Raw genomic sequence first — 27998 nt, forward strand, 5'->3', positions numbered from 1 at the left:
ACAGACGCATTTCACCACGTTTCAGACACAAAACCTGGCTCAGCAACTTAATAAGTCCTTTATTTGCAATGTTCCATTACCTTATATTTCCAGTTTCCGATGCAAAAGATGCCAATAATTTCTTAAATAAAGAAAGCAAAAGAAAAAAAAAAAAAGAAAAAAGGAAAAGAAATATTTACAAAATTCAAATAGAACTAATAATCAATGTATCATCTAAAGCGTCTCTCTGCATCTGGACAACTGCGGTTTCTGTTGGAAAAAGAAACACTGCAATTACATCAGAAATGTATTGTTTCTGAAAAATAAAACTGAAGAAAAAAAGAAAAGAAAAGATTATTATTATATATTTACAGAACGGTCCTGAAATGAGTTTCCACTTAAAGTAGAAAAGGCTTTCGGATCACTTCTGCGTTGTATTTTTTATTTTATTTTTTTCCTTTTTTTTCTCCCCCCCCCCCCCTCCACTGTATATATATTTCATCAAGTCAATTTTTTTTCTGTAGATTTCAAGTTTCAACTGTGATTGGGTCAATAAGTGTCCTCTACAACAGCTCAGGTTTAAGTACAGAAGAGGTAAAGATGAAGAGTTAGTCAGCGTGGTTTCACTACTGGGGATAGGAGAGGATGGCTTGGAGGAAGCATTAAGACCGTCCCCCAGCAGTCAAAGTCAACATCAGTCCCTCTTGAAGGTCATGATAGGAAAAACAGGAAGAAAAAAAAATAGACAACCTTTGCTTTAAAAACTCCATTGTCAAATTAAGATTAGTTCATGTACATTTCGTCTACGAACATTTCGCCCGCTGTATCAGTATTAGAAACACACTTCAGTCATGCTGCACACTCCAGTAAAGGACAAAGACAGAAGAGCCGTGTTTGGACTGAACACACATTATCGCACGATGACACCCATGAATGGGGGCACCCACTACACCACACGTCCTGCGGTTTTTCTCCCTGCAGGTCAGATAGGATGTTAGGTATTATAATTGTCTAGAATAATGAAAAAAAGCAGCCTGTGTTACTGTGACCGAAAATTAAAAAAAAAAAAAGAAAAGTTTCGTAGTGATGTGGGATACTTCACACCTCATTGACAAGCAGTCCTGCTCAATTTGTTTTCAAGTTTATTCGATGAGGACACTTGCAGTGTAAAGCAGGAGGGGGAATGAGGAAGCGGGAGAAGGAGAGAAGAGAGAAATGATTGTTTTCTGAGTCCATACCTCAAAGAAAAGAAAAAATAAAGATTTATCCTCATTGAGGATTGATTTGAGTCTGCCCCTCTGGCAATATTGTCCGCAACTCTCCACGGCTGTCTGCAGAGCCCCGCCTCGACAAAGGGGTGGGGTTAGGGATGGCTGCTTTCTTATCATTCCCTCAGTCCTTGTCGGACTCCTCCTCGGCCTCGCGGAGCCAGGTGAAGAAGGCTGTGACTGACTTCAAGGCCACGCCTTTGCCTGTTTGCTCTGCAGGGTCTTTGCTCGTTTCCCATTTGTAGAAGGCCTCCTCTTTAATTACGTCCTCGTCGTACAGGGCATCGAAAAACATCCGCAGCAGGTCTGCAAAGACAGAGCGCAGAGGTCACCTATCGATTAAGCATTGACACATTGATAAAAAGAACTGCTGGCCCTGTTTCAGCAAACTGAACCTCAGCCGCAGTTTACTGCAGGAGGGAGAACAATCAAGATTACAAGAAAGCGCTCGCTCATTCCGTCTAGTTTGTGTTGGAAGTGCTGGTGAAGGACACTTCTAGGACAAAAAGGCTTTTTCCCCAAAACAGTGTAGGTAGAGTGAGCTTCTGCAGAACAATGACTCTAGCTCTTGTCGCTAATCTTCTATCCAAGTTTCACTTTTTTTTTTATTGTTTGTTTAATGGGACACTCACTTGCAGGCTGCTCCATGTGCACCATGAGTGCCTGAAGGGCGTAAAGGGCCTGCAGCTCTTTCAGCTCGTCGCACAGATATCGCTGCAGCAGACTGGCCCTCTGGTTGATCTGCTGCACATCCACCTTGTATGGGTTGTCGCCTGAAACAAGAAGTCAAAAACACAAGCTTAGAAAAAAATGGGGAAATAAAACAAAACAAAACAAAACAAAAAAAACAGTGACAAAATGGGACAAAACCCTCATCTTTGCAAGTTTATTTCCTGTAATTTGTATTTTTATCACATCTTCTTCACTTATAGCGTGCTATGACCAGCAGTGGCGACTAACAACACAGAAACGTAGGATAAATTAGTCATACTTACATATGATGGCCGACTGGCACACTGATGTCATCAGTGCTCGTACAAACTGGTTGGAAGCCACCTGCTGCTCGTCCAAATTAGCCTGGAAAAAAAAAAAAAAAAAAGGTCAAATGTTGATGGGGAGGGAAAGTGAAATAATCCTACACTCATAATACTGAATGGAAAAAAACTAAAACAACAACAAAAGACTGGATGAAGCAGGGACACTGACAATTAATGCCCATTAATAATTCTATCAATTACAGACAGAATTATAAATAAAGCAGAAGAGAATTGCTGAGTAAGTTAGAGGTTAGCTTTCCTGTAAAGGCCACATAAATGGTCATATAAAGTAAGGAAGAAAAAAAGCTCTGCCAGCTGTTTCAGCCATGCCGATGAAGCCTGCTGCAGATAGTTGTGAAAGGTCTCTCATGGTTGTGCGGCGAAGCGAGCTAGAAGAGGTCCATGCGAAATTTATGTGCCAGTACAAAAGTGGGATTTTCAAGCGCTAACGAAGACGGGATGGTCCAGCACCCGAGCAGCGTGAGATTTCATGCCTGCAATTTTGACAGGCAATTTGTTGAAAAGAAATTTGAACTGAAGTCAGTATTTTTAAGGCCAAGTCAAACATTCAAGTAACCTGGGTTTTTACTTCATCTGTCCTTCAAAATCCTAATATACCTAAGACGTTATTTACTGCAAAACATTATGTCTGTAGTTTAAAAAAAAAAAAAAGAATAAAACATCCGCTGCATTTCCCCAGTTTCAAATGATTATTTGACTGACTGGAAAATTGCTTGACAGGACATTTCTCACAAAATGGAAGCACCCGAGTCCGAGTACAAGCAGCTACAGAAATCCTGAGATTTTACTCGTAGCGTCACGCACCTCAATCCAGTCTCTGATCCGCTGGTTGTTGGCCTTGTCCTGGTGGAGTCTGTCCAGTTGTTTGCTGAGCTCCTCTCCACTGAGGACTGTCTTGTCACCGGCTTCTTTAGACTCCATCTCCTCTCCAGTGGTGAACTCCACTTTCTGAAATACATACAGCATATAAACAAGCCTGAAGACAATCCCCAACTACCTTCCTGCCAGTTTGTTTCTGTTGTCTCGAAGCAACGGGTTCTGCAGGTTTGAATGAAACTAACTGAACACAAAATCCCTTCTTCATGTTGATACAGGGATCCTCCAAGGACATTACAGCTCCAATCAGAAGTTATATCCATATATAGAATTAAATCACTTCTTTGTCACAATAAAATAATGTTTTGAACAACAATTTAGCAGCATTTGGCATTCAGCGTCAGCTAGCCTGCATCACTCACTGCATACAAGACAATAAAGATCTAATGTTGATTTAAATAGTACAAGTGGCCATGACTTGTGGAGTCCCCCAGGGGTCAATTCTTGGACCTCTTCTGTTTAACTTGTATATGCTCCCTTTGGGTCAGATATTACAGAACTTTACCATCAATTATCACAGTTATGCAGACGATACACAACTTTATGTGTCTCTGTCACCGGACGACTGCAGCCCAGCAGACGTACTGTGTCAGTGTCTGGAGGAAAAAAACACCTGGATGAGAGAGAATTTTCTACAATTAAATGAAGACAAAATTGAGATCATTCTGTTTGGGAGCAAAGAGAAGAGGGTCAGCGTTGGTAAATATCTTGAGACTCGGGACCTTACAATCACTGACCAAGTTCGTAACCTCAGAGTGTTGATAGACTCAGATCTGACTTTCAGCAGCCACATCAAAGCTGTCACCAAGGCAGCTTTTTACCACCTCAGAAACATCAACAGAATTAAAGGTTTCCTCTCCCAAAAAGACCAGGAGAAACTCATCCATGCATTCACCTCCAGTAGACTCGATTACTGTAATGCTCTTTTAACTGGACTTCCCAAAAAAAAGCATTAAACATCTGCAGCTCATCCAGAACGCTGCTGCTAGAGTTTTAACCCGGACTAAGAGATCTGAACACATCACAGTAGCTTTAAAATCTTTACACTGGCTTCCAGTCAGTCACAGAATAGATTTTAAAAGTCTGCTGATGGTTTACAAATCCCAGAACGGTTTAGGCCCAAAATACATCTGTGATATGTTCAGAGAATATAAACCCAGCAGAGCTCTTAGATCCAAGGACTCAGGTCAGCTGGTCCAGTCCAGAGTCCAGACTAAACATGGAGAAGCAGCATTTAGCTGTTATGCTGCAAACAAGTGGAACAAACTGCCAGTGGAGATTAAACTTTCACCAAATGTAGACATTTTTAAATCCAGGTCAAAAACATTTCTTTACTAATGTATCTATGCATGAAATCTGCACGGTATCTTTTAAATTTATCTGGACTGTTGCTTGTTTTTAAATTAATTTAAATTATTTTTTATTTGTTTCTCTTTATATTCTTTTATGCATTTTTAATGCTTCTTACACTCCCTGCTGCAATGCTTTTTATGTAAAGCACTTTGAATTGTTTTGTACATGAAATGTGCTATACAAATAAATTTGATTTGATTTGAAGTGCAGATGCATCAACAACAACATCACCAGAGTAGAAAAAACCTTCAGTTTTTTTTTTTTTTTTAATAAAATCATATATAATATAAGTAGCCTCTGTGTGGAGTTTGCATGTTCTCCCCGTGTATGCGTGGGTTCTCTCCAGGTGCTCCGGCTTCCTCCCACCGCCCAAAAACATGCATGTCAATTTAATTGGCGACTCTAAATTGACCCTAGGAGTCGTTTGTCTCTGTGTGGACTGGCGGCCTGTCCAGGGTGTACCCTAACCCTATCGCCCAATGACAGCAGGGATTGACTTTTTTTTTTGTGCATGCATGTGTGTTTTAGTATTTTTGAAGTCTAAAATCTGAAAGTCTCCCACGTACCTGATCAGTGACAAACTTGTTGACGTCCTCATCCTTGGGCAAGAAGTCATTCCAATTCAACCCAGCTTCTTTCCACAAAGCCCCGACCTTCTTAGCAGTCTGACAGGAGTAAACAAATAAAAATTTTTTTAAATAAATAAAAACCTCCATTTAGTTTTATAACGTTTTAAATGCACAAAAGAGTAAACGTCAGTTTTAAGATTTATGTGCCTACCATTCCTTTGCAGAGCAACTTGAGGATCTGTGCCAGCAGCACACCCGCCATCCCAAGAGGCACAAGAGGCTTCGAGATCTCCCTGAAGAGACAATGGCACCCAGTTAAGCTTTCTGTAGCTTTCATTCAGTTGGTTAAACTGCAGTTGTACTCGAGGCAAAACAACAGGATGAACTTATCTAAAGCATTTTATGTTGATGTTTCAGGAAAAAAGTCATAGCCACTTTAAGGCATTCTTTCTGGCAATAACGGATCTCGTTAAGACAGATGACAATATTTAATTTAAAAAATTGGCGATGACATTCAATTACCTCTCAGCGACTGCATCTAGATGAGTGTGCTTCTTTAACTTTTGTATGAAGATAAGTCAAATAGCCACAGGCGGACGGCATACCGTTACAGATTGAAGTTAACCTACATTAATTGAGGACATGCATATCGTAACAGCATCAGGCTAGGACTGCTTTTAACAGCTATTTTTTCGGCCCCAATAATTTCACTAAACTAGAAATTTCTTTCACAAAGAGTTGACTGGAACTGTGTGTTGGTCAATCCTGCTCAGGCGGGTAAATGGAGAAACAAAGGCCAGTATCATAAAGGTATTCCGAGCATAATAATAATAATAATAATAATAATAATAATAATAATAGCATCTTGCTCAATTCTACGCAAGCACAGAGTACATGGACAGACAGCCATTGGTAAAAGGTACAGCAATTGTCCAGTTAGGAGCTCAATTCAAGAGACTTTGCCTCTTTAGGCTGATTAAGTCGGTTTTACTCCATAACTCACCTGAAGAGCGCTCCCATAGGGATGCCTCCCTCGTGGAGAATGGGGGTAATGAGTTCAGCAAGGTAGAGCCAGATGTGAGGTATATCTATGGCCATGTCCTCCGCTGCCTCCAGGATTTCTAGTAGCCTACAACCGGACGCACAGACGGAGCACAGTCTCTCATGAAACGTGCGGCTTTGTATCTTTTCCACAAAAAAATGTGTTCAGACGTAACTGGAAATGTCATGTTGTTTCTACTGTTAAATGCTCACCCTTTGTAGTACTGTTCTGTGGGCAATGTGCCTGCCTTTACAAGCTGGTGCAGCAACAGGCCCATGTGCTCCCGGGCAATGGTGCTGCGTTCGAGAGTAGACTCCAGGCCGTTCCGCACAAAAACATAGAGCAGCGAGGCACTATTGAGCTCTGTCACACACTGCAACGCTTCCTACAGAGCCAGAAGAAAAAACAAGCGGTGTCAGCCATGTAAGACCTGTTGATGAAAACGCATTAAAATGTAATTCACACTGTCGCGCACGCATAATGCCAGGTTTGTACCTTCACATCATTAATGTGGAGGTATTCTTCAATAATGGCGTTTGACTTCTTCTCCACCTCCTCTTCAGACAAGGCAGGTTTGGGAAGTGAAGGAGGAGGAGTGGGAGCGCTCTCACGCTTAACTGCAGAGAAATGAGATGAAAATACAAATTACAACTTAATATACATAATTACTCATCTAATTAACATCTTTCCTTTATTTCATCCATTTTTAAGCTTTACTTTGTTCTGAAGGTTTTATACCTGTGACGTCTCTGCTTGGACGCCTGTCTCGGCTTCCTCTGTCTCTGCTTCCTCCGTCTCGGCTTCCTCTGTCTCTGCTTCCTGTATCCCGGTTTCCTCGGTCTCTGCTTCCTCTCTCCCGACTACCTCTGTCTCTATTGTCGGTCATGCTGGCGACGCGACGCATAGGTTCGGTTGAAGCCCGGCTGTCTCCGCTCCTCCCACCGCGCTCCTGGGACTCTCTGCTGTAGCTTCTCTTGGTGATTTGGTTTCCATCCTGACCCTCGCTGCGAGCAAATCTGTCGAACCGATCCCTGTCGCGTTCACTCCTGTCTCTGTCACCACCACGTTCACGACTGGAGCTTGATCTAAAAGTTTTCAGCGAGACAATTGTGCCATTAAAAATAAATTATACCATGTACTTTCCCATGAAATAAGGCTTTCATCGAACTGAATTCATTCAGAGTTTTAACATTCAATAAGCAGGCTTAAAAGAATTCCAAGGGCTGTAACTGCCTCACTGTGAGGCAGCAAATAAAGTGACGGTAAAGTTTTTCATTTCTTCCGAGTACCTCTGAGGAACTCTGCGATCAGAGTGCGTTGACGACAACATGGGACCAGACTGCTGCAAGGCTGAGAAGCGGTTTAGAGTGCTGGTAGCTGGACGTCCAGAGTCTTAAAAGAGGAGAAAAGATACATTAGGACCCTCCCTAAACCCAACACAAACACAGAATGTCATTTAAACAGAAGTACTTTACCCTGCTCTCCGCTCGTTGTTTTAGCTCCACTTCCTCCGCTGCTGCCTTTTCCCCAGCTACCCCACATGCCTTTTCCACCGGGAGCTAGCAGCTGATTGTTGAAGTCCGGAGCACCCGTCTAAAGAGAAACGGAACGGTTACATTTATAAACAAATTATTTCATACTAAAGACTCTTGAACTGTGAATATTGTGGAAAATTAATGTTGTCAAACTCTGGAACTGAATTCAGGGCTTGAAATACTAAATTCAACTGTACATTTACCAGAACCATGTTTAAAGGTTTATCAATACCTTTGTAATCTTGCTAATGCGAGTAGTGTCGATGGGCCGATTCTTTGAGATGGGCACTGTGTTCCAGCCCTCGTCCTGAGGCTGGCTAATCCGGCCCCCTCCAGGTGTGTGAGAACCTCGGCCCCCCATGTTTCCTCCCATCCTACCGCCGCCGCCTCCTCCTCCACCGCCACCTCCACCTCCACCGCCGTCTTTCTTTGATAGGAGCTGCTGCTGGACTTTAATGTGTTCTCTGTGCTCCTCCAACTCCGCCTCCTTGTGAATCTGGTCAATTGTTTTAGGACCCTGGTCTCCTCTGCGAGGCACCCAGTTACACTGAATATCAGAGATGGGGACGATTAAGAAAATCCATCACCAGGCGTTTCATATCGGCAACATTCCCACTGTATAAAAATGTCTTATCACGTATATACTCACCACTATGATAAAACAAATGTTATCATCTCTTTATTGCCACATATTGCTGTGGTTGAATTATTTACCTTTCTGAGGTCCAAGACATCTTGCAGCATGAAGCGTATTCTGGATGATGTCTTTCTCTCTTTGATGATTTTGTCCATCTGGTTGAAATACTGATCCATGCGAGGCTGAGAAAGAAGAGTGGTTTTTAAGTGCTATGGTTATGAAATGAATGCCTGTGTATCACAGCAGGCAAGAGAAATATTATGCATGCAACTGTCTCCTCAGTACCTCAAGCCCATCACTAATAATCAGTGGCCCAGACATGTGGCACTAAGACAAAAGTCATCACTGGAGACGAATTTACGCGCGGACGGTAAACATCACTGGCTTACCTTGGCCTTCTCAAAGTCCAGGTCTTTGCCAATAGTGGAGAGAAGTCTGCAGAGACACTCCAGAGACTCTTCATCGTGGTTCTTCAGTAGTTTCACTACACAGTCGTGCATGATGGCTTCTGTCAGCATCTTCAGCTTGAAGAGTTCGCCAATGAACTTTATGTTACCCAGTGAGCGCCGTCGAGCCTGGTCTCTGGAATCCTCCAGCGCCACCCTCAATCGCTCTCGCTCCTCTTCCTGATGGCAGATACAAGAGGGTGTTTTTTGCAAAGAAAGAACCGTGCCAGTAAAAAAGTACTTTTGTTTTACGGATTGGATACACAAAAAAGTTAATATATTTCTTACATCTTTGGAAGCCTCCATCTCCTTCTGCTTTCTCTCAAAGATTTCATCATCATCCTGGTCTTTCTCAAACTCTTTCTGGCAGCGATTGAGCAGCAATTTACGGAAGTTGACAAAATTCCCTGGCTTGTCTGGGCTGGGGACTTTCAGCTGGAGGAAAAAACACATTAAATGTAATCAGTTTTGTGCATTTAATAACACAAAACAAAACACACATGGTATGGTAAATGTACATGTCCAAATCAAAGTGTACTCCTACAGCTCCTCAATACCATCATGTGCATTCAGTGGCCGAGACACGTGGCACAAAACAGAAGTCATCATTAGAGCAGACTATTTAAGAACAATGCAACTTACCCCCATAAGGCAGCGGCACATGTTGGCGTAAGCCACCGAGAAGTTGGGCTCTGAGATGGCCTTCTCAAAGATGAGATCAATGGCTCCCTTCAGCCTCTCCTCTGTATCAATTGTCAGCTCTGACACCTGTTTCATCAGCTCCTGAAACTTCTGCGGGGTCAGTTTGTTCAAGATGCTCCGCAGACGCTTGAACAGCTCTTTAGTCTTGGCCTCGTCAGAGTCGTCTTCTTCGGTCTCTTCTGCGGCACGTCCACGAGTAGACTTCTTCGCGGTGGGCTTCCAGGCTTTCTCAGCCTTGTTGAGCTGCACGTCATCGTTCAGGGACATGCTGTTGATAATTTTCCTGGGCTCTTTGCGTTGGCCTTGCTGGGAGCGACGTGGCCCAGAGGGCTAAAAGTACGAGACAAGATGCATGATTAAAAGAAATTGTGAAAAGGAAAACTTGTATTAATACTGATGATTATGACAACAAGCAAAGAATTTCTATGATTAAGGACTTTTTCTCAAGAGACAAATTAACCCTCCGTAATATCGCCACCTTAACGTGGGGGGGGTGGTTTGCGCAGGTCGGGTGCGGTTTGAGCTGGGCGGCAGGTGAAGGCGGGGGCTTGGGCGGACCAATCCCTGGCGTTGCAAACTGGCTCTAGGGACGTGGAATGTCACTTCTCTGAGCTGGTGTGTGAGGTGGAGCTGTACCAACGAGATATAGTTGGACTCACCTGCACACACAGCATTGGCTCTGGAAACAAACTGAATTCTAATATACCGGGAAAGGTTGGGGACATGGAATCTGAATGGACCATGTTCAGGACCTTCACTACAGAAGCGACTTCTAAGAGTTGCGGTTGTCGGTTCCTGTCGTGGCAGCAATCAGAGGACCTGCTGGTGGACGCCAGCGGTGAGGGAAGCCGTCAAGCTGAAGGGGGAGGTCTTTTGGGCTCGGTTGTCCCAAGGGTCACCTGACGTAGCTGACAGATACCGAGTGGCTAAAAGGACTGCAGCATTGGTGGTTGCTAAAGCTAAAACTCAGGTGTGGGAGGAATTTGAGGAAACTATGGAAAATAACTTTTGGTTGGCCTCAAGGATGTTCTGGCCATTCGACGACTCAGAGAGGAAAACAGGGACCTTCCCAGGTTGTGCTTGACCTAGGATATTGTCGGGCGTTGAAAGAGCACTTTAAGGATCTCCTTAATCCAGCTAGCACGTCCTGCACAGAGTCTGAGGACTTGGGGGAAGACTCGTCAATCACCTTGGCGGAAGTCTTTGAGGTAGTTAAAAGCTTCCCAGTGGCAAAGCGCTGGGGGTGGACGAGATACGCTCTGAGATGCTTAAGGCTCTGGACTTGTTGGGGCCGTCTTGGCCTCTCCAATATCGCATGGAGGTCTGGGTCAACGCCTGTGGAGTGGCAGACTGGGGTGGTGGTTACCCTTTTTAAGAAAGGGGACCAGAGAGTGTGTTCCAACTAAAGGGGGATCACACCACTCAGCCTCCCTGGGAAAGTTTACTCCAGGGTGTTGGAGTGGAGGTTCCAACCTCCGATTCAGGAGAAGCAGTGTGGTTTTCGCCTTGGTCATGGAACAGTGGATTAGATCTTTACCCATGCAGAGTTACTACATGTGTTTTGTAGACTTGGAAAAGGCTTACAACCATGTACACTGAGGGATTCTGTGGGGGTTGCTGTGGGAAGTCCGAGTAGAGCCACTGCTCCTCTGCATCCAAAGGAGTCAGCTGAGGTGGTTCGGGCATCTGGTTAGGATGCCTCCTGGTCGCCTCCCTTTGGAGGTTTTCGGGGCACGTCCTACTGGGAGGAGGCCCCGGTGCTGACCCGGGACTCGCTGGAGGGACGATAAGTCCCTTCTGGCCTGTTTTTTGCCTCTGGATCCCCCAGAAGTAACTGGAAAGTGTCACTGGGGGGAGGGATATCTGCGTTTCTCGCCTGGACCTGTTTCCGCAACCCGACAGCGGATAAATGTATGAAAATGAATGAATGGATGGACAAATGAACTAACCGGGCCTCGTGGTCCTCCCACTGATCTGCTCCCAAGATTCCCCAAATATGAGGGAGTAAAATCAGGTCCAACATTCATCATACGTGTTGTGTCAGCAGGCCGGAGTGGAGTCTTGTTTACCTGTAAGTAGCAAAATTGCAGATGTTCACACAAAATTTAAATGAAAACAAAACAACACACAAATATGTCTTCTGCCATAACAGGAAAAATATAACCGACACCAAGTTATGCTCATTAGGCACTTGTGTGCAGCTCTGAGGTCATTTCAAGAAAACTAATGACCACCTACTTTGTCCAAGACCACATCGCTGATGACAGGCAGCCCCTCAGGTTTGTGCATACTGGCGTTGCTAAACTGGAAGCCGAGCAGAAATTCCCTGTCGTACTGCTTCTTCTCCTCTGGGTTTATCGGCTTCCATTGTTCTGAGGAACGTCAATATGAGATGTGTCAGCACAGGAGATTACATGTATCCTTAGACTACGAGTTGGGTATCAAATTTTATACTCTTATGCCGAGTTTCCATATAGAAATATTTTTTTCTTGCGTTCTGCCACCTAAAGAAGAAGTACTATAAACCCTGAGAACATTTTCAGAGTACTCCATCGTTCTTGTACCACAGCTCTGAACATTTTAAGAACTTTTCAGAAAGAAGACGGTGTTGTCAGTGTTACTCTTTTTCAGGCTCTAGGTGATGGAGTAAGAAAAATCACGAGTCTGGTGTCACAGGGGTGTCTGCATTCAGAGCCGTGTGCCTTGCTTGGTGTTGGACCACGTTCTTTGTTACAAACACGTGCACTGTGACTTGTCAAAAACCCCATTGCACACAAACCTGAGTGAACAGAGAGTTTTGAAATTTCTAATAATAATGAATAAAATGATCAAAGTACTTAAATTATATATATATTAGAACAATGAAATTGCGAATTCACAATCTTTATGTACGATTCCATTTCTTCCGAAACTACCGAATCTGTATCATGAAATAATTTTCCCAGAGTAGATAGCAAGCACAAGATGGAGTAACCATGAAATCTGAACAGCTTTAATGAGAACCATGACCTAATGTCAAATGCAAGTTCAGTGAAAATGTATCGAGGTGGCTACATCCGGTCCAACTTCAATTAAGTTCTTCGAGTCACAGTTTCCACACAAGATCATGTCATTTTGCCGTAACAATTCATATTACCATGCCAAGCCCACAGTGGTGGTTTAAAAATGACCAGTAATGATCGCTTTTCTCCGTTTAACATAAATAAACAATGAGTCTTTGATTTTCTAAGGTTAAACTGCCCTATATGCCCCATTGTAAGGATGTAGTTGTTATGAACAACAACAAAAAAAAAGTGTTCAGTCTAAGACAGTTTGCACCATAGTTACTGAAGGGAACCTGTGCATGTCTGACAGGGCCTTACATGTAAATATCACTCAAATGTTTAGAATTTATTTATGCTTTTTTCTTTAAAAAAAAAAAAAAAAAACTAAATATTTTTGATGAGACATTAATTTATTCAATCAAAACACAAATTCTATGCAACCGACTCTTTCTCAAGGTCATAACTTACCTTGTATTGTATTGTACTGGTATTTCTGCTCAGTTGGCTCAGGTGTTGCATTCTGCTTGTCCTCTTTCTCCTCCCAGGTCTCATCTACTGCCTCAGCAGGAGGTTCAGCAGGAGGTTCAACTGGAGCTGGAGGGCTGGCCTGAGTGGGCAAGGGCTCAGGAACAGACTTGGCAACCTGCTCCTGAAACATGTTAATGTTGGAAGTTACCTTGTGGAAAAAGCCTGTTTCAAAACTAAATTTCTGAACAAATATCGCTGATAATGATGGAACTTCTACTTAAACACTGCCCCTGTATAACTCTTAGTACGTCTGCATCTGAAGACAAACGCACCTCTGTGAAGGCATCCAGGAGGTCCCCAATGGCTTCCTTCTTATTGATCTCTTTCATGTTGTTCTTCTTCTTCTTTGGCACAGACATAGCAGCTTCACAGAAAGCACAAATTGTTGACATTAAAATCTCATAAATCCAACATTATCTATATGACAATCTGAAATGCAGGTGAGAAATAATCACACTGTACCTTGCATAGTAGATTCCTCTGGGCAGCTGACGGCGGGAGGAGGGACATCTTCCGTTTTCTTTATCTGCTCTTGCTCTTTCTTCTCCTCTTCCTCTTCCTCTTCCTCCTCCTTCTCTTCCTCCTCCTCTGGGGTTGGTGTTGCTTTTGTAGCCACAGGTGTGGATTCCTGAGATTGAGAAGTGTCAGGCTTGTCATGGGATGTAGTGTCTGAAACCGTCGTATTCTCAGACAGTTCTTCAGTCTCCTGAGGAAGACCATTGGAGAGAGGAGGCTCTGCTGTTTGAACTGGTGTGGGCTCCGGTTCGGGGACAGCAATCACGTCAATGTCCTCGGTCTGTGAAGCAGAAGGTTCCTGCACGCAGGTGGGGGACTGAGAGACTTCACTTGCTTCTTTTGCAGCAGTTTCTTCTTTTGCCACGGTAACAGGAGTAACTGTTTCTGCTATTTCAACTGTAGGCTCCAGCTTAGCACTGGCCACGTGCTCCTCCTTTTCCAGTTTCTTAATATCCTCGTTTTTCATTTCATCCTTTTCTGGTGCCTTCTCAGATGGAGCTGTCTGAGGTTCCTCAGTTTTCATAGGTGCCTCTTGTGCTGCTACTGGTGCCGAAGATCCGACAGGGGAGTCAACTGTGTCACCAACATCAGCACTGACTGTGTTTACTGCCTCAGGAGGAGTAGCGGTACCTGTTGCTGCTGCAGGGAGGGAAGGTGGAGACTGCGGGTCCTTTATTAGCAGAGATGGCATCACAGTAGCAGCAGTAGGAGCTACAGATGGGGCAGCCAACTCAACAGGCGGAGCTATGTGGCTGTCCACTTCCTGTTTGACCTCAACCACAGGATCTGTGGTTGTTGATGCAGGAGGTGGAGGGGTTTCAGCACCAGCAGGGAGCTCCATGCTTTCATCTGGATCATGCGAAACATGAAGCGAATCATAAAATTAGGAAAACTTGCAGCGATCGTACATATTTACTATCACAATTGCAAATATTTTCTCACCTCCTCCTGTCGATGCGGCAACAGGTGGAGCAACTTCACCATTGGTCTGGGCAGGACTTGTATCCGCTGTAGAGGCCTACAGTCACACAATAGTAGTTAGAACGGTTTTCAAAGTGACTATGAAAAGTGTATATTAATTACAAAGATCTACAAACATCACAGATTACAAAATATCTGCAATGCAAACTTTATGACTATTCTTTAAAAAACTTTTGTGTGTAGTGATTCCATTTGTTTATGTGGAAAGGTTGTGTATTTAGCTTTATATCGCTTGTTTTATAAAACCCATTTTCTTGATTTGAGACGAACCGACATGTCAACAACTGTATGCAAAGAGGTACAAATGAATTTTTCAGCAACGAATGCTTAGTTCAGACTCAATTGTGTCCCTTTCACTCGTTTAACAAAAAAAAAACATTTTAAAAATTGCCATTTTCCTGACTTCCAATTTCCTCCTACTTTAAAAAACAAGCTGAATTTCTCTAGCAGTTATTGTTTTAACCAGCAAAACCTGTTTTCTGTCCTTCCTCGTGTTCCTTCACACAGACAACATGAACAAGAAAAAAAACTATATCTCCACAACCAACTCTGTTCTACGTTTAAAGCGGTCAATAGAGACTGGACTGTACCTGTGGGGGCGTCGGTGTGGTGGTGGATCTTCCACCCGACATGATCTCCTCTGTGATATCTCGCCCACCCTGGTTAGGGTCTCGTATTATGATCTGTCACAAACAAAAGAAAAATATTTGTTAGCTTTCCACTAAACAAATATTAAACATTACATAAACAGTGTGCAAGCATCCTGCCGCTACTGATCTGTAGTTAATCTGCTGCCCATCATGACAAATAGTATTGTTATTTTCAGGGAAAAGGGAATGTTCCACATTGAACAGACAGTACACTTTCTCTCTATTCATGTCTCTTACATCAGACAAGAGGTGCACGAGCCTTTTGTTTGGACACGCTACCTGTTTGCGTTCCCTCTTTGGTGGGCCTTGTGACTGTGCCGGTGGTTGCTGAGGAGGCGGAGCTTGTTGCTGTTGCGGGGCGGCGCTAATTATGACATTTTGAGGCTGGACAGATGGAGGGTACTGTGGTTGAGCTGGATAGTATGCTCCTGCTGTAAAAGGTGGAATGAAGCAAAAAAAAATTACTCAAATGACAAAATAAAATAAAAATCCGTTCCAGTTTGACCAGATCTTATTACTTATGTGGTTGTATGTTAATGCAAAAATATTTTAAAGTGCAACATTTACTTGTGCACACATAGAAAAATCCTCCCATCATACAATTACAGAGTCATCAATCATAACATTTAAGAAGTGTGTAAATCAAGACAAAAACATTAAGAGGTGCGTGTAAATTTGAATTTGCGTTACAACCGCATAGACCCCATTTGCACCTGGTATGTCCATGTGTCTTGTTGTCAGCTCCAAGTCTGATGGCTCAAAACACATACTGAGCCTGGGACACAACCCCCAAACTGCTTTAGCAGTGTGAAGACAAATGCGTTCTTTGCCTCACTGAATGACCACCCACTCAACTGATTAGTGTTCAAAACATGTGTTCTCAGTCCTGCACCAGGACAGGTACCCATGCCTATTATTATACATTAATTCTACATAAGACTGTCAGGCAAGTGGGCAGTCACAGCACTTTAATGCAAATGTCTGCGCACCCTAAGAGTTTAATGAAAGGGTTGTGGGACTATTGCTCTATTAATGGGTTGGGAGGTATATAGGATATAGGTGGGTCAGTTCCAACTGTTTGAGCTACATGGCTGTAGGTTTGTTAACCAAAGCTGCGACCTGAAGCACTTAGAGCTGTCCACTTATAACGAGATCACCCGACACACGCAGAAAGGCAAGGTATGAACAGGGCCGCAGATTCATTTGGCAGTTGATGTGCTTTGTTGTAACATCATCTGGACTGGATTTTCTCAATATCCTTAAACACTAAATGTAGTTTCATATGGATCTAAATACCTAACTTGACCGTTTGCCTGTGTGAGGTTTGGGTTCAGACTGAGCCTGCATCATTATATTTTCCTCTTTAAAGTGATAAACATACACTTCTTTGTCTCTCTACCACCCAATACCCTCCCCTTTTTTTTTGTCTTATTTGGTGAGAGCAAATAGTGGCCAAGCCTCTTGAAACGTTTAAAAAACAGTCTGGGAACAGTCTGTCTCCGCAATTATTATTATTATTATTATTTTTTTTTCAAATAATAAAACACTAAAAACATGCATTTATTTCTACAACTCAGTTAACGTTTGTTGTTTCTATGCCTTTCTATTAAGTTCTTTAATTTGCCTCTTACAGTCCGTGTGGAATTATAGGTTAATACTTTGCAGGTTGTATATACTTCTCCAAAACAAGTTATTCTTAATAAGTTAAGAAAATTAGTTTAAAAAGTGGATTTTTCACAAATATAAAAAAATATATTCATAATGAAGATTCATAATGATTCTGCGTTAGCTTGTTTCAATTTGTTCTTCAAATTACAGTTATAAGCCATCGTTTTGTGGAAACGAGGTCCGCATTGCAAACCGTCTCTGGACATATGTTCGTACACGAGTGCTTCCATAAAAAGAAAACAAGTAGGATGAGATTAGACAGGAAGTGCCACAAATTTTTTTTGCCACTGAAGCCTGCTGACCACCACACAAGCACACACACTACTCACCAGGGAAGCGCTGGGAGGTAAGAGGAGCACCGTGGAGAGAGAGACGGCCATTCTCTCGCCCGCCCCCTCTCCCCCCACCACCCCGCCTCTCCCTCGCAGCAAGAGAGGGCTCTGAACCAACGCAGCAAGGAAGAGGAGGGGAGTGAGGGACGAGAGAGGGAGGAAAGAAAGAAAGAAAGAGGGCAGGAAGAGACAGATGCAGAATGAGTTAATGAGAGGATCCAGAGGAAGCAGGGTGTTAAAGAAGGTCCCATGAAATGAGCGATGGACTTCACTGTACTCAGCTTTTAAAATGCTTTCTGAAAGAAATGGTTAGATTTGTTTGTTAAACCATCTTGCCCTCGAGTGCGAGTATGAGCCAATACTCACAGCATTTGCATGACATAACAGGCCAGAAGTGCGTTTGGATGCTAGTTTCTAAAAGATGATTCTCACCTTAAGAGTGCAGTACAGTCCATTTCCCCACCATAACTAGTTAATATTCAAATTAGACTCCTAATAATGTCAAATCCCACCTAACCATCCAATAATATGTCGATGCATCAGAAAGATGGCCTCAAAGTCATTTCATGGAACCTGTAAGGCAGTGTCAGGTGAGACTGCAGCTAGAGAGAACACAGGCCAAAGCAGAATCAAGCCAGACCACATGCAACTGGCAGTTCAACACATATAGCAGTGTTCTGACCCAGAACAGCATTAAAAACAACAACCATCCAAGCAAAACCACGACACATTCAGAGATACTTTACGGACAAAGATATGAAAATGTGGATATGGAGTAAACCAGAGGTCCAGCTTTTGAGATACAGTTTTGAAATTTCACACTGTTTAACCGTTATGCCTCATGTTTGTGGTTGTGCTTGGTCATCGCTGCTGTAAGGCAAACAACAACAACAACAACAAAAAACCTCTTACCATAACCAGAGTATTCAGCGGGGCTAGTTCCTGGGTAGAAGCCTGTACCACTGGTCACAGGATAATGCTGGGTGGGAGCCATGTATGGGGCTCGATACTGCAGAAACAAAAACGGTGACTAATAAGTGAGTGACCCAGGCCAACTTACGCCACATCCATAATAACAGACTACACCTGGTCAATCAACTGAAAGTTACAATTTTAAAGTGAGTAACGCGATACAACTACTAAAGAAGTGTCATTACGACACTGATCCTGCAGGCTGCGTTTCTATCACGCTTGACCGGCTCTGGAACAACAGCCCCACACAGCCGGACAGTGAATGATCTTTTAGTTGTGTTGATGACTGACAGGTGAAGTAAAACAATTGTTAAACAAAAGACTATACATCTCTTCTCGTTTTTGTCAGCAAGTTGTCGCTGTTCAGGGCCTCCATGTTAGACATTACAGCTGGTGGACTTGGATTTCTATAAAGAAAATGTGAGTTGAGCTCAGTTTTGTTGCCCCGATCACAGCAACTTCAGGGAAAATTAGCGTGTGCAGCGAGCTAGAACCAGTTACTACCAGCAACTACCGCAAAGTGATTTGAAATAGGATTGAATCCCGATTAAATATTTCCACACTGCACTCAAGAGCCAGGTGTTAGCAGGTTCTTGAGCAGTGGAAAAAGGGCTTTACAGGACCCCAGAGAATGACCGAAAATCTATTAAGTGTCACTAACCCTTTAACTTGTTTGCACGGTGCATTTTCTGTCTTAGCTGTGTGCCTTCTCCCCCCAAACTCAGTCAGAGGAAAAATGTCAAGGTCACAGTGATTCAAGGGCAGAGATGAGGCGGGTCTTCACCTCTGCTGCAGAGATTCTTGGAGGCTAATGTGAGTGCTTTTAAAACTGTGACCTTTAGGCTACTTGTACATGCATCTGGTAAAACAAATGATGAGTGCCTATAGTAGCCTACAGTGTTTCCCACAGAATTTTTGGAAACTATGGGGGGGGGGGTGTAAATTCACGCGGCGTAAATTTGTGCGACTGCAGATTTTATTTTATTTGATTGATTTGCACACATTCATTCAAATATAACAAATACACAATAAAACACAACAAATTTTAAAAAAGGAATGTGTGCTGGAGATTTCAGAAACCCTTGTGGGCTTATAAGGAAACCTCATCTTGTCATTAAAACCCAATGATAACAATTGTAATAGAAAATATTTACAGGTTAAAACTAAACTTCATGAAAAATATGAATGGATCATATACAGTGAGTACTTATGCCTTTTTGAGAAACTTGAAAAGGTTTTCCTTGATAACAAAGGGTATGGGAAGTACACAATGAGTTCAGGAACACATCAGAAGTGGTTTGGTTTTGATATCTTTAAAAACAAGAGAGCTATTACAAAATAAAAGCCATAAATAAGACTGAGTCATATACACTGATTACTTATACCTTTTTAAAAATAATTAAAAGGTTGTCCTTGATAATAAAGGGTATGGGAAGTACACAATGAGTTCACAAACACATCAGAAGTGGTTTGGTATTGATATCTTTAAAAACAAGAGAGCTATTACAAAATGGAATGGAATTAACTATGCACACTGAGTAAATGTTCTGACTAAAATGATTTTTCTGGAAACTAAAAGGCTGTGAAAGCTTTATAATGAGTTCACAAACCCATCAGAAGTGCTTTGGTGTGCATTGGTTGAATATCCAGTGAGAACAAAAAAAGGCGTTGCACTTTTGGCACGGTCCCTAAGCGCTCCGGCTGCCGTAGTTCACTAAGAAGAATATTCGGCGCGGTTACTCTGATCTTCAGGCTTACTTTGGTGAGTTGATAAAGCCTGTGGTATGTTAGTCTTAGTTTTCTGTAAATATTAATACCATCCTGAGGCGAATTGGTGCGGTTTTCGTGACGCTATTACAATTACAAAGCCGGAAAATAGGCGAATGTCGAATATAAAACCAACTTCACCCCGCTCCGCCTAGTCGGGACGGTTGACCACACATGCGGGACAGATGAAACACCTTATTTTAAACAGAAACTATTGAGCTTACTATTTTTTTAAGCAACAAACCGGACAACATACTAGTGTACCCGTCATTGCTCAAATTTCACATTATTTCTCAGAATATAAATAGGTCAAAAAAATATGTTTGTCAACGAAATCACGATGATTACAGCTGACCTTTATGCACGCGCACCCACTGATCTATAACGTGTGTCAATCGCCCCGACAGCGACTAATAACACATAAACCTTTTTTGCCACTAAACTTCAAAACTCTGACATTGCACACTTTAGGACATGTTTAATTACTAATTCACCTGTTGTATAGTCATATTGGTTGGTTTTCGAGGAAATCGCTGTGTTTCAAAAAAAAACTATGGCGGCCAAAAGGAAACTATGGCGGGCCGCCATAGTTTCCTCAATGTATGTGAAACACTGGCCTAGCAAGCCAGACCCGTACAGCAAAAAGCTGTACAGTGAACCCTCGCTATAACGCGGTTCACCTTTCACGGTCTCGCTGCTTCACGGATTTGCATCGTGCATTGTGTTCTGCATTCTGATTGGCTAAACAGTCTCTCCGCTTCTTATCTACCTGTGTGTCAATAACGTTGCGGTTTAATATGTACACGTACACGTTCATTACAGTTCTCAAACATAATCGATGGTGGCATGTCGGTATATAAAAATCTTTTTGCCCAGAAGAAAAAAGAGCGACAACAACTACCGATATGTCCTTCTCTCTAAAAAACACACCTGCACCGCAGGCTTTAGAAGAAAAAAACGCAGAGTCAGCAGCTGCTCAGCAGCTCAGTCAGAAGAGCAGTGAAATACACGTGAGTCACTATTTGTCCTACTGTACTTTGTATATTTTTTTTTTCATAACCAATTTTTATTTTCTCCCGTTCTAATCCAATGACTCGGGTCGCGATGGGGCGGTACTGATCTCCGCAATTTGAAGCCTTCAGTTCGTATTGATGATTAAAATGATTATTTTACAGACTAGTACAGTAGTTATTTGTAAAAAAAAAAAAAAAACGTTTATACAGTACTTTTATTTGTTAAACAAATGCTTGGGCCTGTAAAAAGGTTTTGTTCTTTGGTTTCAATGTATTAAGGAGTATTTCATTGTATGATAATTGTAAAAAAAAATAAAGGTTACTACTTCACGGATTTCGCCTATCGCGGGTTCTTTTTGGAACGTAACCCCCGCGAAAAATGAGGGTTCACTGTACAGGGGTCTAGTGATGCTGGATAGCTGTGTGGGCGGGATAAACGGTTGTCTGTCAAGTTGCCTTTGCACTCAACGCCACGCAATAGGATGGCACAACAACCAATCAGAGCGATGAAGAAGGATTACGTAGTCAGCGCGACGGACCAACGGAGCAAGCTGGTAAATTAAACTTTTACCGTACCCGGTGGGCAAAACTCTGAAAACGTCCTTTAAAAAAAAAACAAACAAAAAAAAAACTTAAGTGCAGTTATCTGTTTGTCTCGCAAAGAAAACTGTATATCTAAATTTTCTAGAGTCGCTACCAAAGCCAAAAACTGTTCGCTGGGCGCAGCCATTGTTTACCTCTCTCTGGAACTACACACTGAAACGTCGCACCTCTGTCGTCACTAGGTAACCCGGCCTCCAACCCCGCTCCTCACAATTTAATTGCCCCGATTAAGTTTCGATTTGCAGCCTTGCAAAACGACCACAAGTGACTAGACTAGCCCCGGAGCAAATTCAATTTGTGGTCGCTAGGGGCGTCTAGATTTCTAGGCTATGCCTATAGACCATTGCCAAGAATAAAGGTCTCTGAGACCAATAAATTAATCTAATGAAAGGTAGCCTAACAGCCATATGAAAAGTGCATGGTTCTGTCAATTCTAATGCAACATACAACAAGAACTGTGTTTCTTTTGAAATGACGACATTTATGCAAGTTTTACTTCTGCTGTACAAACACAAAAGAAACACTTACCTCCATCTTCATTCCTGTTTTAAATAATTTACATATCTACAAATTAGTATGAGAGACGACAACAAGGCAACTCTTACAACGTGAAAAAAAAAATCTGGGTGCACCTAAAAGGCCACACGAGGCATAAAGTCAGTCTGGAGCCCTGTTTTCCATTTAGGCTACAGTGGTAATATGATGAGCGTGAACTCTTTTGTTTCTTTGAGCATGTTACTGAATTAAAAGACTAGTTGTGTGAGCAGTAATTACTCATGTGAGCTCACCTGTCCAGGGGGGATGAAGTAGCCCTGAGGAGAGCTAGCGAAAGGCAGCTGCTGCTGGGGGATCATCATCATCTGGGAGCTGGGTGGGTATACATGTGTAGGTCCGACAGGTCGAGGCCCACTGCCCGCCTGTACCCTTGGAGCACTGTTAGCCATTGCAGGTCGGTTCTGATAGTAACTCTGGAGAGAAAATGAAGGGGAATGGAGGAATTGAAAAAGAAAATATTGCAGGAGCAGAATACTTGCTCTGTATATGCATTTGTTGTCTCAACTTTTGGTTCTGTTGACCAGTTAGTTCAAATGTTGCAGCATTTGTGCTTGTGTGCGTGTGTCAAGTCACAAAACACACACCTAACCTCAGATGGCAGCAACGAAGTCACAGCAACCGATAGCGAGTATATCAAGTTCAGCTTTTGGGCAACATGTAGTCTACATTGTACTGAAATACAAGTTTTCCTGCCACACTGAGATTAGCCCAAATTAAGAGGAGAGGGACGAAGAGAAAAGCTGTTACCTGCAGTGCTCTGTATCCACCCTTCAGCCGCATAACGCATGAGCAGAGAGCAAGAGAGGGAGTGAGATTAAGGTGAAAATGAAGACTAGAGACAATGAGGAAGGTTTAGATTATAAAGTGTAAGAGGGAGGATTATGAGAGGCGATGTATCCTGCAGTGATGAACAGTGCGCTCAAAAAAACCCACAGACGTACATGCAATTCTGTACTGGCCTGCCTAGAAAGAGGATCTTTTCTAGTCCTGAAGGTCAGACTTTAGAATCACTGTAAGAGCTGCAGGCACATGCAGAAACTGATGCTGAAATGCTCCAGGTACAAAAGATTATTCTACTTTCATATCAAACTGTTGAGATGAAACCTGTCAATAGTTGGGGCTGACAGAGATGCAAACTGACAGGAGAGAAATGTGATGTAAAAAATAAAATAAAATCTATGATCCTCAATTCAAAACAAATGGGATATTTTGTGATGGGAGACACACCCAACCAATATGGAGCTTTTGGATTTATTCACACTTGAGGTTTAGTTAGATCAAAATTAACCCTGGCGTGATTACTTTGTTGGCATGGGTCATTTGGAGTCGTTTTTTACCACACATATAAACATTTAAAAATCTCAATTAGTAAAGACAAGACTGTATAAGGTCTTCTTGAATAAAATGAGTCCATTTAAACTTTGCAAATATCTTTTTTAATAAAATCCAGAGAATACATACACTATGAGCGTGACTTTATTCAAAGGTCTTCAATCAGGGATCTGTTGGCTTGAGGAAAGGATTTCAAGTATGAAAAGTTACGCAAACTAAGCTGGCAAAGCAGAGCAACGCTAATTTCTGTTTTAGTCTGGACGAAGGTACCGAAAACCAATGCTACTCTTAGAACTGAGAACTGCTATAACTTCAAACTACACTCAAACCGATCAGAATAAAAGCATGTACGCATGCCGAGTAAACTAATTAAAGGCATTTTAGAATAAAGATTTGATAAAATAAAAACATTTATTAAAATGACAATGCAAATAAATACATTTTGTCTGACGCTGACAAAGTAAGTTACCATTGTGGAAATGCACTTTCAAAAAGAGCAGTGCGGATGCGATGACAAAATTGAGTAAATGCCACTGCTCTTTCCATTTTTTTTCCTTTACGTGTAAAGTACCACTATGAGTCACTAAGCAATGAGTCATGAGTCCATGATAAAACAACCGGTACAGTTACTCGCACAAATGAGTCAAACTACAGTTAAGAGTTGGTCTGACCATTTAACTGGACCACCATCCTTTGTCACCGAAGTGGCCCGTGTGACAAAGTGTCTTTTTTTTGTCCGAGTCATTATCCGCAAGTTACCTGAACGACAACTTTGTCAGATGACGACGTGGTAAGAAAGAGTAGGATTTTAATATGCAGAGCGAATTTCTCGAAATGCTTTAAGCGACTTGCAAGTTGACACGGTCTTAATAGGCTGCTTTTTAGCCACAATTTGACAAGTTTAGCCATCTGAAAAAGAAACTGAGAAACATGCAAATGAGAGCAGCTTCATTTGGAATTCAGCTGTGATAATATATAATTATGATTCACCGTTTTTCACAAAAAGATGGTTGTTTGGCATATGAGCCCAATATATGTATAGTTGAGTATGGAAGTGATTTGCCCCTGAACCGCATTACGTGCGTGCATCAGCCTGGCATGAAAACTTCAATTTTGTATGATTTCAGTCAGACTAAAACGTTTATGTGCATCTTAAAAGTTCAGTTTGAGTCTGACAAACACAGTAATTAATTTATTTGTCATTGTCCTGTAAATGTGTTCACTGAGACTAAGACTTTATTAGACCTTCTGATAATACGTGCCATGGAATAAAGTTACATTGTTGCTGAGGCACAGCCTTAAAGTTATTAACATAATTCTTAGATAGACCCAAAAAAAAGGCAATTCTCATTTGTATTTTAGTTTGAAAATAAGAGATTACTGAGTGAAACTAATATGAATGATTAGCCAATTTTGGGGTGATCGCTTAAAGATTGGAGAATGCGGGCGGGAGGGGATTATGGTTACATGCAGTTTCAGGATAATTAAAGAAAAAAGGTTCAGTGTCTGCATTTCAAACTAGAGGAAAATAAGAAAAAACTGCTATGGAGAAATGGATTTCAAGAATGACATGTGGGCCTCAGGAAAATGCAACTACTAGCCAACACTACGGACTTTTTTTCTTTTTTTCCCCCCAAACATGTGGGTCTGAAAACATGCATTACCCTAAAGAGACTAGGGGAGTGTAAGGAAAATTTGGGGGAGTTAGTACCTGTTGGTGTAAAGTACGGGGCCCTGTAGAAAACTGGGGGACAGCAGAAGAGAGGGAAGAAGTCAAGACTGACATTCAAGGAGAAAGATAGGCTTTAACACACATTTCATGCCAAAAGCATTACAGCAGAAGAAGCCATGTCCGAAATTTAAGTGAAAGGGCAGGAAAGTAGAGGTTCTCGTACATATCGCATATTAAGACAGTGAACGCAAAACAAAATCTCACGGGGAGGACATGCTGTGAACAATACCTGTCTGGGCTGTTGTGCGGAGTTCATTTGTGGAGGTGGAGGGGTGGCAAAAACAAGAGAAGGTGGCTGCCCAGGACCGTAGGCAGTCTTGATTGGAGAAAACAAAGAAAAACAACATTTTTTAAATCAAACTCTAATCTCCCAAAACAACTTCAATTCTACCTGGCAAGTGGGCCTCACCTGTGTCAGTCCAGGGGAAGGGGAGGGATTTGGGACAGTAGAAGGTCCCGTTATAGGCTGTGGTGGCTTGTTCATTTCACGTTCTTTTATGGGCCTGCATTAGGGTGGCGGTGTGTTGCCAGCCTAACTGAGGAGGGAAAGGAGAGATGTAAAAAAAAAACAACAATTAATATCAACCAGACATTATGCCAGTTCAGTCAGGTAAAATTACTGTCAACCACCATCCCCGAAAAATTAAAAAATAAACTCCAAAGAGTCCTAAATATGTAATAGCAGACACTGGTACAATAGAGCTTATTAAATATCATGCTTGTATCCCATAAAGGGTAGAAACAGTGTATGTAGACATCTTTAGTGTGGAAACATCTTAGGGAGCAGTGAGGGTGTGGTCAGTGGTTTTGCCTATGATAACGCCACCACCTCCCACAGTCTTGTTGACTTGTACATTGCATAGCTAATGCAAAAAGCCTTGAAATCAATTAATGTCCCTCCCAGATTCCTTGCCCTAATCCCTTTATAACATACTTTTTGTCACCCACCTAGAACCTTCAGTCCAATTAATAGATATAAACAGTGGCAGAGAAAAAATATATATAAATTACCAAAGGAAGACAAACGGGGGACAAATCCTATAGGGTGGCACAAACAGATTAGAGACACTTCACCTTTAAGGCATCTGCCATCAAATTACTTGGACTGTCCTCGTTTTCATCAAGTTTAAGAAAATGGATACCTCAGGTCAAAGTTCATGTACTGTGTTAACAGTGCCTTCAATGTCCCCTTGTTGTGTTAGCCACATTTGCAAATAACTTAATATCAATGCCAAAATAAACTGTAAATTTACACATCAGAGTTAATGAGCGTTATGTCAATGCTCAAACTGTTAAAATGTGCTAGATTCGACTAATTCAGAAAATGTGAACACTACTAACAGACGTGTCATACAGCATCCACCTGCTGACACAAGCACCAAGGCTAGCCGCTAGCTAGGTGCCATGCTTCAAGGTATTAATGCAGAATGCTACCATATGGTTTTACCTACAGTGATGGCTAACAGGCTTATAACGCGGGATTACAGATGACAGAAGCTCAACGAAAAGAGTATTATGTCTTAACATAGGTATGGGACAAAATACACTTTATTGGCCCGCTAGGAAGGCAGTATTTTCGGCCGAAGTAGGTTAAATAGTTAGCCAACAGCCAGCTAACATTACGTGTCCCGCTACCACATAGACATTTTTATGTAGTTACGCTACGTGGCTGCGTCCATATTTAACCTTAACGTACACAGAGCCCACTTTTAGTTACTGCTAACGGACGATAAGTTCACACCCAAAACTAAAGAACAGGAATTAAACCGTCCCTGGCAATACCGTTGCCACACTCTAGACCGATTAGGTTACCGTTAAGCTATTGTTGGTGAATGTTAGCTAGCGGTTTAGCCCTGCCCTTTGCTATGAGGAGTGTTTAATTACAGGCCCAGCAGGCTCCACGATCAAATTAAACCATCAACCTGACATTCAGCGTTACCTTGATTACACATTATGCTAAAGAGTAAAAAAAAAAAAAAAAAAAAGTTTGAACGAGACTGTAACAATCAAGAGGTTGTCTCAGCAGACAATTTACTTTTAAACCATAAACGCGTTAGCGTATAAGCTAACTGCAGTTTACTTAGTGATAACGGTGGTCAGAGAAGATTAGGCACGAGCTGTCATTTCAGCTAACGTCAGGTTAACTTCAGCTAATCAGCTCTTAAGGAGACCATAAAGTTTAAGCAGCTACATAAGTACCGTTAATCTCATATGAAAGTAGTTTTACCTGTCTTTTTATTCTAAAGTACGGTCATTTTTGCTTGCTACCCTGTTGTGTGGAATGACAGTCGGCAGGGCCTGTTCAGCCTGCATGCCTGTAACAAGAATGAAGCCTAGCTCGGGTGCACCCAATGCTAGCATTACCGTCGTTCGTTCGTATGATTCTTACCAGTTACCAGTAGTGACAGTGTTGTATAGTAGAAAGTCGGGGTAACAGCCTCTGATCAGTCTTCTTTTAATTAAAGTAATGTCGTTTTCTTGTCCTTTACTCCAACCGAAAAGTGATGCCCTTCTTGGCTATTGGCTTAGCGAGCTAGTTAGCTAACCGGCAGATGGGGTGAGTGCTACTACTGTCACTTCGGTTTAAATCCCAGGATGTCCAAAAGTGACGGTGCTTAAAATCTAATAATATAGTACTTAAGAAGTACTATTGACAACTCCGATTGCCTCGAAATAAGCCTCTGGACCGGAGGTCCATGATCAAGGCGTCGATGGTGACGGATTGCCGGTTAGGTTTGTACACAAGTGTCGTGTGATAAAGGCTCAGAAAGAGGCCATATTGCGATGTTTCTGCTAGGTGAAGCCGGTGCGCCTCTGAGTCGCATGGGTAACTTCCGGGG

At 42.2% G+C, this 27998-nt stretch overlaps 1 protein-coding gene and 2 non-coding genes across 7 annotated transcripts; all 3 read right to left on the minus strand.

The window, feature by feature from the left end:
• Nucleotides 1-44: 44 nt before the first annotated feature.
• On the minus strand, nt 45-27986 carry eif4g1a (eukaryotic translation initiation factor 4 gamma, 1a). 5 transcript variants are annotated; one of them, XM_075483398.1, is made up of 32 exons: nt 27548-27986; nt 25568-25690; nt 25388-25474; nt 25138-25170; nt 22842-22862; nt 22328-22507; nt 18097-18193; nt 15464-15615; nt 15125-15217; nt 14496-14571; nt 13500-14402; nt 13310-13401; nt 12978-13158; nt 11704-11837; nt 11415-11534; nt 9406-9795; nt 9052-9198; nt 8707-8943; nt 8395-8499; nt 7913-8227; nt 7621-7738; nt 7435-7537; nt 6884-7230; nt 6641-6762; nt 6358-6530; nt 6107-6232; nt 5315-5396; nt 5101-5199; nt 3110-3253; nt 2243-2324; nt 1880-2020; nt 45-1553 (listed from the first exon to the last, which is right to left on the minus strand). In XM_075483398.1, exons 2-32 carry the CDS (start codon nt 25640-25642, stop codon nt 1372-1374), a joined length of 5157 nt encoding a protein of 1718 aa, XP_075339513.1. In that variant the 5' UTR covers nt 25643-25690; nt 27548-27986; the 3' UTR covers nt 45-1371. The 5 variants fall into 5 exon arrangements, with proteins under 5 accessions (XP_075339513.1, XP_075339514.1, XP_075339512.1 ...); XM_075483399.1 differs by having other exon boundaries at nt 12978-13152; nt 25568-25694; XM_075483397.1 differs by having other exon boundaries at nt 25568-25694.
• LOC142399566 (small nucleolar RNA SNORD66) lies at nt 8592-8668 on the minus strand. Its single transcript, XR_012772872.1, has one exon. It is a non-coding gene; the product is annotated as a small nucleolar RNA SNORD66 (small nucleolar RNA).
• Nucleotides 9301-9377, minus strand: LOC142399567 (small nucleolar RNA SNORD66). Its single transcript, XR_012772873.1, has one exon. It is a non-coding gene; the product is annotated as a small nucleolar RNA SNORD66 (small nucleolar RNA).
• Nucleotides 27987-27998: the final 12 nt, after the last annotated feature.

Source organism: Odontesthes bonariensis, chromosome 14 (assembly GCF_027942865.1).
Source record: "Odontesthes bonariensis isolate fOdoBon6 chromosome 14, fOdoBon6.hap1, whole genome shotgun sequence".
Lineage (NCBI taxonomy): Eukaryota > Metazoa > Chordata > Actinopteri > Atheriniformes > Atherinopsidae > Odontesthes > Odontesthes bonariensis.

Coding starts and splice junctions, on each gene's coding strand:
- eif4g1a (XM_075483398.1), bottom strand. CDS start 25,642: ATGAACAAGCCACCACAGCCTATAACGGGACCTTCTACTGTCCCAAAT. Junction 18,194..22,327: donor ACTTCATCCCCCCTGGACAG/GTGAGCTCACAT, acceptor TTGTTTCTGCAG/TATCGAGCCCCATACATGGC. Junction 15,218..15,463: donor CAAAGAGGGAACGCAAACAG/GTAGCGTGTCCA, acceptor TGTTTGTGACAG/ATCATAATACGAGACCCTAA.